Here is a 12507-nt window from a genome sequence, read left to right on the forward strand (position 1 = left end):
ACACACACACACACACACACACACACACACACACAATTACATGCACCCATACATACATACATACATAGAGCGTATGATTTGTCAGAAGAATGGGAGGGATTTCACCCTCTGTGGTCTATATAGCCCTGCCTCTCCTAAATTATTTTTACCCGTGGTGGGGATGAAATCCCCCCTCACCCCTCATTGCTATTAATGTTACTTCACCAACAGACCATACAAAATACCTAAAATAAAAGTGTTTTTAAAGTATGCTTAAGTAAAGCACTGCAACGTGAGAACAGTCAAACATCAAACAACAATAAAATCAGAAATGGATGTGATGATCCCGGTTCCATCAGCCAGGATCCGTGTACGGCTTTTCAGAATATCCCCAAGCTACAGCCAGCCAAGTGAAAGAAAAATTAAAAGGATTTAGAGCAGCACGTCTTCGTATTTCACAGGACCCTCACAAAAAAAGACCTTAGAAATATTACAACGAGGCGTCTGGGTAGTGTAGCGGTCTATTCCGTTGCCTATTAACACGGGCATCGCTGGTTTGAATCCCCGTTACCTCTGGCTTGGTCAGGCGTCCCTAAAGACACAGTCGGCCATGTCTGCAGGTGGGAAGCCGGATTGGTGATTGGTCACTGCACTAGCGCCTCCTCTGGTCGTTGGGGTGCTTGTTTGTTTGGGGGGGGGGGGACTTGGGGGAATAGTGTGATCCTCCCACATGCTACGTCCCCCTGGTGAAACTCATCACTGTCAGCTGAAAAGAAACGGCTGGCGACTCCACATGTATTGGAGGAGACGTGGTAGTCTGCAGCCCTCCCTGGCTCAGCAGAGGGGGTGGAGCAGCGACCGGGCGGCTCAGAAGAGTGGGGTAATTGGCTGGATACAATTGGGAATAAAAGGGAGGGAGGGGGGAAGAAATATTACACAACTGAGAATGAGTCTACAGGAGCTAGTGTTAGGATGGAGGGGAACTCCCAGGCTGACTCAATGGGCTGGACAACCCAGGCTTACAAGCTAACGTCTCACCTTCTGAGGCTACTGTTGGAGGCTGCATTGACCCGGGATGCTTTACTAAATGGAGAGAAGGTTGAGAGTGGCTTGCTGTCACCACAGATGGGTTAGTTCTGTCAGCTTGCTCTGACATTAGAGATTTAAGTCCTTATGCTCAATATCTATGAAGATATCTGTGAAGACATGCAGCTTGTTGGCTTTGCAGCTGATGGAGCCACTGCTATGGGCTGATATAGAGGACGTAGCCACACTCCTACGTGAGAAGATTGATGATAATAATAATAATACATTTTATGTATAGAGCACTTTTCAGAGTAGAGATTAACCATAACCTGACCATCATTCACTGTATGAATCACAAGTTGGAACGTGCGGTCCATGATGTGAAACATTTAACAGAGGCAAGTCATTTCAGATGTTCATTGACCGTCTGTGTTCATTTTTCTCTCAAAGCCCAAAACATATGAGGGCGATTTAGTCTGCAGCTTCTGACTAGGGGATGCACGCTCGCAGGATAGGAAGAGTGTTTGATGTGCGCTGTCTGCTGTCATCCTGCACAGCTGTGACGGCTCTCTGGGAAAGCTATCCAGCGTTGGCCAAACTCTTTGGAGCGTTGACCGAATTCATAAAAGTAAAATTTAGAAAATAATGTTTCTTTGAGTCTCCTGGAAGGGTGGGAGATGTGTGCTTTAATATTTTTGTGTATATGTTCTGCAAAACCTACAAAGTTTAAAAAATATTCCTTTAAATGCAGTGGTTAAGTTCAAGTTCCGGAATTGTTTTATTAAAGTTCATAATTATTCTACCATAGAATAATAATAATAATAGTAATAACAATAAGGTTAGGAACTGGATAAGGATTGGTAAAATATCACCAATCCTTATCCAGTTCCTAACAGCAAATAAATATCAGCAATCCTTATCCAGTTCCTAACAGCAAATAAATCTCACCAATCCTCATCCAGTTCCTAACAGCAAATAAATATCACCAATGCTTATCCAGTTCCTACCAGCAATATGGACCAGTGGAAAACAACCCTTGTTCTAAAATATACAGACTGGATGCTACATTCAAGGCAGATCAACATCCATAGTGGCATATTTCAAGGCGACTCTCTTTCTCCTCTCCTCTTTTGCATCGCTCTTACTCCACTATCCTCCCTCCTGAACAACACCAGCTATGGTTATACTACAGATTCATGCACTATTAACCATCAGTCTACATGGATGACCTGAAAACCTTTACTAAGAATGATGAAGCACAAACTGGCCTTTTGACCATCGTAAAAGGCTTCAGTGGCGACATCAATATGGAGTTCGGACTAGACAAATGTGCCAAAGCTACATTCAAAAAAGGAAAACTTACCACCACCGAAAACATCCAAATTGACCTAGACACCACCATCCAAGACCTAGAACAAGAAGGCACATACAAATACCTGGGAGTGAATGAAGGGGACGGGATACAACATGCCAAAATGAAAGAAAAGATCAGAAAGGAGTACTACCGAAGAATACGAATGGTAACAAAATCCAAACTCAATGCATCCAACCGAATGGAAGCCATCAACACCCTGGCTACACCAGTCATAACTTACAGCTTCAACATCGTCGACTGGAAACTAGAAGAGATCAGGAAACTAGATAGAAAAACAAGACAAATACTCACCTTAGAGAGGATGCACTGTCCAAAATCAGATGTGGATAGATTGTACCTCCCCAGAAACGAGGGTGGCAAGGGTCTAATCCAACTGGAAACTGTCTACAAAACAACAGTAGGCCTAGATACTTACCTTAACACCAAAAATGACCCCCTTCTCATGACTGCTAGAGAGCATGAAAAACAAAACAAAAAGTACTCCGTAGCTAACCAAGCTGGAATGTTCAGAAGAGAGCTCAACCTCCCTGAAACACCGCAAGCTGACAATGAAGCTCCAACCATCCACGCCCGAAAAGTCAAACAAAAAACAAAGCATCACGCCCAAGAACAAATGAATCAAAAATTGGAAGGGAAACAAATGCATGGGGAATACCCAAAAAGAGTAGGTGAGAAAGGTGTAGACCGACATATGACCAACCAATGGCTCAAAACAGCTGGGCTGAAATCCCAAACAGAGGGCTTTATCATCACTGCCCAAGACCAGGCCATCAAGACCAATTACTACTGGAGCAAAATCCTCAAAGATGGCACAGAGCCAGCGTGCAGGACGCGTGATATTTTTTCGTACCCGTTTTACGGGAACTCTGCATCTGATTGGCTAGTACTCGTTGCCTCCGTTGATTAGATTGGTTAAGGTTAGGGTTAGGGATAGGGTTAGCCAATCAGAGATAGAGTAGGGGCGGGTCTTCCCGGAATCCAGGTGAACGCTCTCAACGAGTACTAGCCAATCAGAGGCAGAGTTCCCAGAAAACGGGTACAAAAAAAAATCACGCGTGCAGGATATGTGGTCAATTCCAGGAAACCATTGACCATATCGTGGCAGGGTGCCCTGAACTGGCCAAAACTGAATATCTACAAAGACACAACAAGGCCGCCACATACTTGCACTGGAACATCTGCAAAGAATTCAACATCAACACAAAAGAGAAATTATACGAGCACGAGCCCCAAACAGTAACAGAAAAAGACCACATCACAATCTTATGGGACATGCCAATACAGACAGATCGTGAGATAAAGGCCAACAGACCAGACATCATCATCAAGAACAAAAAAGAAAAAAGCTGACTACTCATCGACATGTCCATCCCGACTGAAAGGAGCACCTCAGTAAAAGTAACTGAAAAACTGTTGAAATACAAAGACCTTGAAATTGAGATTGAATGAATGTGGGGAAGGATAACCACAACAATACCAGTAGTGATAGAAGCCCTGGGACTTGTAAAAAAAGGGATGTAGAAATACACCCAACGGATCCCGGGTAACATCAGAATACAAGAACTACAGAGGATTGCACTACTTGGAACATCTCATATCCATCAAATAGACTTCTACCTTATTCTAACCCTAGGCCCAAGGAATGGACCTGCCCAGTTATTATGTTGTATTATGGCATGGAGTTAAAGGAAATTTGTATAATAATAATAATAATAATAATAATGCTGCAAGAAATAGCCTAACAGCTTTCATAAGTGGTCATTCCCAACAACTAAGGTTTCCATCCCTATTGAGGTTGCATAAAACTGAACCCCTGACCCCTCTTTTAGGAGGCAATACACATGAAAAAATCAATCCCAAAAAATAAATCCAAGGTTCAGCTTTGCTTGCACACGTGGTCCTGATGAGGACGTGCAGCCACAACATAAGTCAGTCCACGGGCTGCAGCCTCGTAGGAATCCACATCTGGGAATGATTTCCATGCAGGACGGGAGACTTCTGTCATGATTGCCACTGTTAGACCTGTTTGCCATATTGAAACAGAACTTCTCGGTGTTTCAAAGTGCAACGTTTGACCAAGTTTCACTGTGTTCTTAACACCAGATTTTATCAAGCGCTAGTCTTAGTGTTCACTCCCCCAGAGTTTCCAGGGATAAAACCAAGCAGGTTTTCTTTGGAATGAGCTTTCTCCTCTAATGTGAAGTCCAACCAGAGCAGTGATGCTAACAAACCATCTGGTAACGATTTGTGAATGATGAATTGAGAGTGTTTGATGTCCTCCTCCTGCAAGGTGGATGAGCTGATGAGACAGGAGCTGAAGAATCTCAAGATGGCCGTAGAGCGGGACAAAGGACAGAAGAAGAAGAAAAAGGGCAAAAAAGGAGGCAACAAGGTAAACGACCCCAATCTAACTGTGTTTACTCTTTGAAACTACAGTGAGTGCCAGATACAGCACGTGGTACCAAGTGGGACATTCACAGGACAGTCTTTTTAAAGATGCTTTATTGGCCTTGAATACTTACTTAAAATGTCCAGCTTGTGTCGAGCTTTCTTTCTCTCTGTTTCAACTAAACTGTTTACTCCAAACTTTCTGATAATTGACTGCTAAAAATTCAACTGATGGGGCAGACACCACCCATCCAGTCATCTAAAAGGAATGAAACAAATGCCATGTGAAGTATTTGGAATTGCTGTTTGACTGCAGTGTGGCAGAAAGTACATCTGAAGGGGACTGGCCAAATGAGGAGAGGAGACGGACAGACAGACAGATGGATGGACAGACGGACAGACAGACAGACACAGACGGATCGACAGACAGACAGACAGATGGATAGATAGACAGATACACAGACAGATAGATGGATGGACTGACAGATGGATGGACAGACAGACGGATGGACGGATGGACAGACAAACAGACGTAAGGACAGACGTAAGGACAGACGGACGGATGGACAGATAGACAGATAGACAAACAGATGGACGGATGGAGGGACAGACAAACAAGCGGAAGGACAGACAGCCGGATGGACAGACAGACAGATGGACTGATGGACGGATGGTCAGACAGATAGACAGACAGACGTACAGGTGGATGGACAGACGGATGGATGGATGGTTAGACGGACAGATGGATGGACAAACGGACAGAGACAGACAGACAGATTGTAATTTAATGGACTATTATATGTAGACTAATAGTTTACCTCGCAACATGAAAGCAAAGCAGTCACAACAATGTATCATGTCCACATGCAGTCATCATGTTAGGTGTAGAACTACAACTAAATACAACTTCAGGATGGTCGTGTACAGTAATACTGGTAGCTGTGAAGCACTGGACAGATCTTCTGTTAAAGCTTTACAGGAGTTTTAGACTCTTTTCCACCTGCCTTGACAGCCTACCGTCAGTATTTTTTTTTTTTTGCTGTACTATACATGTGGATGATTAGTAGATACATGTAGTAGTATATACATGTAGTAGTAGATACATGTAGTAGTAGATATATGTGGATGAGCTTGTGCATGAGTTTGCATGAATTCATGTCTTTTCATGCATCTGGTGTTGTGCATGTGAATTTGGCCTTGCTTCTCCGTGTCCCCGCCAAAACTACCGAGCTTGTTGACAGAGAGTTATGGTCTCTGAGATGACTATTTTAATCGGCATGTCAGTGCTACATTGAGTATTTTCACATTTTAACCATCCAGCCGATGCTCCTTTCCGGTGTGGCAGTGCTGCTAAATTGACTTTTGCTTGTGTCTTTTGGTTAGATAAAGTCTTGTTTGAAACAAAAGTGGATTTTACTTGGCAAACTTGTGGGTAAAGCCCATGGAAAACAGTTATGTAATCGGAATTTATTTGTAACTCGAAAAGTGTAGCAACATTGGAAGAAACCAGAAGCAGTAAGTGGAGGAAGGGTAAGAGCCACACACAGCAGGGATGGACACACATTCAGCCATGCAACCGAAAGCAGAGGAGACACATGCCTTAATGTGTACGTCCCCTCATGCTATATTTATTATTTGTGTCCTGCGATATTTATTTGGTATTGTTTTACTGCTTCAGTGTAAACCAGTTTGAGCTGCAGTTCATAAATGACAAGGGCATGTTGTAATTATTGTCATCAATAAGTATCGTTTCCCGTGAGGCTTCGACTTCATCCATTTATTTGCACGCTGGAATCAGGCAACACCCTCATTTGGGGTGTATTTGAGGTCAAACTTGGAAAAATGTTGTAACCAAAAGCGTCGTTATTCTTGTGGAGATGGCCAAGGAACGTGCCGTTCCCTCCTGGAGGAGTGATTCATCTCCCTGCTCACTGTGTTCTGCCAGCTGATCTCTGAACTCGCCTGTGTCCACACACACACGAACACGTACACACACACACACACACACACACATATCCATCTTTTTTATTGATCCATGCCTATCTCATCTGTGTGTGTGAGTGTGTGTGTGAGTGTATGTGTGTGTGTATCTATACAGTGCATCCGGAAAGTATTCACACCCTTTCACTTTCCCCACATTTTGTTATATTACAGCCTTATTCCAAAATGGATGAAATTCCTTTTTTTTCCCTCATCAATCTACATACAATACTCCATAATGACAAATTGAAAAAGTTTTTGTAGAAATTTTTGCAAATTTATTAAAAATAAGAAACTGAAATATTGCATGTACATAAGTATTCACACCCTTTACTCAGTACTTGGTTGAGGCACCCTTGGCAGCAATTACAGCTTCAAGTCTTCTTGGGTATGAAGCTACAAGCTTGGCACACCTATATTTGGGGTATTTCTCCAATTCTGCTCTGCAGATCCTCTCGAGCTCTGTAAGGTTAGATGGGGAGCGTCGCTGCACAGCTATTTTCAGGTCTTTCCAGAGATGTTCAATGGGGTTCAAGTCTGGGCTCTGGCTGGGACACTCAAGGACATTCACAGACTTGTCCCGAAGCCACTCCTTCGTTGGCTTGGCTGTGTGCTTAGGGTCGTTGTCGTGTTGAAAGGTAAACCTTCACCCCAGTCTGAGGTCCTGAGCGCTCTGGAGCAGGTTTACATCAAGGATCTCTCTGTACTTTGCTCCATTCATCTTTCCCTGGATCCTGACTAGTCCCCCAGTTCCTGCCGCTGAAAAACATCCCCACAGCATGATGCTGCCACCACCATGCTTCACTGTAGGGATGGTATTAGCAAGGTGATGAGAGGTGCATGGTTTCCTCCAGACGTGACGTTTGGCATTCAGGCCAAAGAGTTCAATCTTGGTTTCATCAGACCAGAGAATCTTGTTTCTCATGGTCTGAGAGTCCTTGAGGTGCTTTCTGGCAAACTCCAAGCGGGCTGTCATGTGCCTTTTACTGAGCAGAGGCTTCCGTCTGGCCACTCAACCATAAAGGCCTGATTGGTGGAGTGCTGCAGAGATGGTTGTCCTTCTGGAAGGTTCTCCCATCTCCACAGAGGAATGCTGGAGCTCTGTCAGAGTGACCATCGGGTTCTTGGTCACCTCCCTGACCAAGGCCCTTCTCCCCCGATTGCTCAGTTTGGCTAGGCGGCCAGCTCTAGGAAGAGTCCTGGTGGATCCAAACTTCTTCCATTTACGAATGATGGAGACCACTGGGCTCTTCGGGACCTTCAAAGCTGTAGAATTTTTTTTGTACCCTTCCCCAGATCTGTGCCTCGATACAATCCTGTCTCGAAGGTCCACAGACAATTCCTTTGACTTCATGGCTTGGTTTCTGCTCCGACATGCACTGTCAACAGTGGGACCTTATATAGACAGGTGTGTGCCTTTCCAAATCATGTCCAATCAATTGAATTTACTGCAGGTGGACTCCAATCAAGATGTAGAAACATCTCAAGGATGATCAGTGGAAACAGGATGAACCTGAGCTCAATTTTGAGTGTCATAGCAAAGGGTGTGAATACTTATGTACATGCAATATTTCAGTTTTTTATTTTTAATAAATTTGCAAAAATTTCTACAAAACCTTTTTCACTTTGTCATTATGGGGTATTGTGTGTAGATTGATGAAGGAAAAAAAGAATTTAATCCATTTTGGAATAAGGCTGTAACATAACAAAATGTGGAGAAAGTGAAAGAGTGTGAATACTTTCCGGATGTACTGTATATCCTGCGTGATCTTACCTTTTTCATCTGTCTGTCGGTACATGTATTAAATTTCTATTTTATCTTTATTTGTTATCTGTATATACGTATATCTGCTCTTTATTCTTTCTGCATATCTATTGTCCATCTAATCTCACAATTTATTTATTTATTTACCCCCCCTTTTTTTTCTCCCCATTTGTTTCTGATCAATTACCCCAGTCTTCAAGCTGTCCCGGTCGCTGCTCCACCCCCTCTGCTGATCTGGGGAGGGCTGCAGACTACCACATGCCTCCTCCGATACATGTGGAGTCACCAGCCGCTTCTTTTCACCTAAGAGTGAGGAGTTTCACCAGGGGGATGTAGCGCGTGGGAGGATCACGCTATTCCCCATAGTTCCCGGCGCCCCGACCGACCAGAAGAGGTGCTAGTGCAGCGACCAGGACACATACCCATATCCGGGTTGCCACCCGCAGACACGGCCAATTGTGTCTGTAGGGACGCCCGACCAAGCCGGAGGTAACACGGGGATTCAAACTGGTGATCCCTGTATTGGTAGGCAATGGAATGGACCGCTATGCTACCCGGATGCCCTTAATCTCACTATTTATTCTCTGCATCTCTATCTGTACTCTGTCCAACTACCTGTATATTATTCTCTTTTTTATCTATCTGCTCATCTATTCTTTTTATTCTTTCTTTTTCACAGCAGTATACATTACAAAATGTATATCAAAACAATAACAGTTTCATTTTCTTCTGCCATTCAGGGTTTTTTTTAAACTTACAAGAGAAAGTAAAAAAAAAACAACAAACAAAAAACTAAAAAACTACATATATATACATCTAGAAAAAAAGGCAAACTTTAAGAACTTTATACAATTTGGGAGAGGTAACGTGTGTACATAAAACTATACAGGAGAGAGGTCATATGAGGATTCCCAGTTTGTGGTAGGGAGAGTGTGAAGGTTCCCAATGCGTGGTAGGGAAAAGGAGTGTGAGGGTAGAGAGAGAGGGTGTATTAAAATCTAATTAATTCAATGTCTCCACAAAATCTGGCCTTAAGGGCCTCACATATTTGACCCACTTGGTCAGAATTTAACAAACTTATTTTTCTGAAGACGGAGGGAAAAAGCAATCTTTTCCATAACATAAATATCATTTACTATAGTATCTATCCACTCCTGTATTGTGGGGGGTTCAGGAAGTAACCAATGTCTTGTGAGTGCTTTTTTACCAGCACATGTCAAAATACCAAAGAAATATTCATCCGGCCGTCCTTCCTGAAAATCGGCATTTCCTAAGAATATTGTGGAAAATTGCAAGGGCAGATCATTATTAAATATGCTTTTCAATGCTTTGTGAAGCTCTGCCCAGAAAGGTCTTACCATTGGGCACTCCCAGAATATGTGCCAGTGGTTGGCTTCCTGAAGTCCACACTGTCTCCAACATTTGGTGTCCCCCCCCCCCCCCCATCAATATGTGCTTTCTGTTTTGGTGTAATAAAAAATCGACTAAAACACTTCCACCCAAACTCCCGCCATATGTGGGAGTTGGTGCATTTCCAATGGAATTTACATACATCAAGCCAATCCTCATTTGATATTGTAAAGTTACCTTCTTTTTCCCATTTTTCTTTGATGTATTCTGTAGAGTGGGATTTTTTTGTCATAAGGCCTTTATAAAATCTCAAGACAACACCCCTATTTGAGTGTTTTTGATAGGCACCAATAGATATCCTCAGTATAGGATCATAGCCATCTATTCTCCATTCTATCCGCTGGGTATATCCATCTATTCTCTATCTATCTGCTGGGTATAGCCATCTATTCTCTATCTACCTGCTGGGTATATTCATCTATTCTCTATCTACCTGCTGGGTATATCCATCTATTCTCTATCTACCTGCTGGGTATATCCATCTATTCTCTATCTACCTGCTGGGTATATCCATCTATTCTCCATTCTACCCTGCTGGGTATATCCATCTATTCTCTATCTACCTGCTGGGTATATCCATCTATTCTCCATTCTACCCTGCTGGGTATATCCATCTATTCTCTATCTACCTGCTGGGTATATCCATCTATTCTCTATCTACCTGCTGGGTATATCCATCTATTCTCTATCTATCTGCTGGGTATATCCATCTATTCTCTATCTACCTGCTGGGTATATCTATCTATTCTCTATCTATCTGCTGGGTATATCCATCTATTCTCTATCTATCTGCTGGGTATATCCATCTATTCTCTATCTACCTGCTGGGTATATCCATCTATTCTCTATCTACCTGCTGGGTATATCCATCTATTCTCTCTCTACCTGCTGGGTATATCCATCTATTCTCTATCTCTCTGTCTTTATATCTAACTTCTATCTGTTTGGCGATGTGTTCTGTCTAACAATCCAGAATCAGAATCGTGTTTCTTGGCCATGTAGATTTCATGGAATGTGACTCCGGTTTTGTGGCTCTTTCAGTGTACTGAACATAGAATAACAACACTACAACACCACAATCTTCAGATATAAAAACACAAGGATTGACTATATACAGGTGAAATAAGAGGTGATAAGGTGCAGTGGTGCAGAGAATATATCAGAGATTGCGAAGTAGATGTTAGTAGATTACTGACATACATGTCTGAGGTAGACGGACATGCCAGCATGTATAAGTATACGTACAATGTACAGCACAGTATATGAAACATGTACAGTACAGTATATACTGTACTGTACAGTATATACAACATGTACAGTACAGTATATACAACATGTACAGTACAGTATATACAACATGTACAGTACAGTATGTACAACATGGTTGGACTTATTTGATAGTGTCAAGTGTTCATTTGAATGACAGCCCGTGAAAATAAACTTTTTACATCTGGTTGTTTTGGGGTACATCCATCTATCTGTCTGTCTGTCTGTCTGTCTGTCTGTCTGCCTGCCTGTCTGTCTGTCTGTCTGTCTGTCTGTCTATCTGCCTGTGTGTGCCAGTCTGTCTGTTTGTCTGCCAGCCCGTCTGTCTGCCTGCCTGCCTGCCTGCCTGCCTGTCTGTCTATCCTGATCTTTTTCTTGAAATATGATTTCATATGTATCTCTGCTCATGTGGGCTGGAACTGTGCTGGGCCGTCCACCTAAATATTTGGGGCCCCTCCCAGTTTCACCAGACTGGATGAGGACAGCAGTTGAACCTGTTCCAGTGGTGATAAAGTCACTATGTTACAGGGAAATTCTCAGCTGTCAGGCGTCAGCCATGGTGTAATGCATTCTGTCTCATGTTACTGTGTCTTTCCTCCATATTTCTCTCTATAATGGGTGTATCTCAGCAGCCCCGCCTGTGATGAAGCCGACTGTGATGTGTTTGTCTGTGGTGAAGCCGACTGTGATGTGTTTGTCTGTGATGAAGCCGACTGTGATGTGTTTGTCTGTGGTGAAGCCGACTGTGATGTGTTTGTCTGTGGTGAAGCCGACTGTGATGTGTTTGTCTGTGATGAAGCCGACTGTGATGTGTTTGTCTGTGGTGAAGCTGACTGTGATGTGTTTGTCTGTGGTGAAGCTGACTGTGATGTGTTTGTCTGTGGTGAAGCTGACTGTGATGTGTTTGTCTGTGGTGAAGCTGACTGTGATGTGTTTGTCTGTGGTGAAGCTGACTGTGATGTGTTTGTCTGTGGTGAAGCTGACTGTGATGTGTTTGTCTGTGGTGAAGCTGACTGTGATGTGTTTGTCTGTGGTGAAGCTGACTGTGATGTGTTTGTCTGTGGTGAAGCTGACTGTGATGTGTTTGTCTGTGATGAAGCTGACTGTGATGTGTTTGTCTGTGGTGAAGCTGACTGTGATGTGTTTGTCTGTGGTGAAGCTGACTGTGATGTGTTTGTCTGTGGTGAAGCTGACTGTGATGTGTTTGTCTGTGGTGAAGCTGACTGTGATGTGTTTGTCTGTGGTGAAGCTGACTGTGATGTGTTTGTCTGTGATGAAGCTGACTGTGATGTGTTTGTCTGTGATGAAGCTGACTGTG

At 43.2% G+C, this 12507-nt stretch overlaps 1 protein-coding gene across 1 annotated transcript in view; it reads left to right on the top strand.

Moving 5' to 3' along the window:
* The window catches only part of iqca1 (IQ motif containing with AAA domain 1), a gene marked incomplete at its 5' end in the record, with an annotated part of 75804 nt that overhangs the window by 40672 nt on the left and 22625 nt on the right, over positions 1–12507 (top strand). The window contains one exon of the mRNA XM_056301583.1: positions 4671–4772. Within this exon, the coding sequence (XP_056157558.1) occupies positions 4671–4772 (102 nt within the window). The remainder of the gene's footprint in view (positions 1–4670; positions 4773–12507) is intronic.

Source organism: Lampris incognitus, chromosome 21 (assembly GCF_029633865.1).
Source record: "Lampris incognitus isolate fLamInc1 chromosome 21, fLamInc1.hap2, whole genome shotgun sequence".
Lineage (NCBI taxonomy): Eukaryota > Metazoa > Chordata > Actinopteri > Lampriformes > Lampridae > Lampris > Lampris incognitus.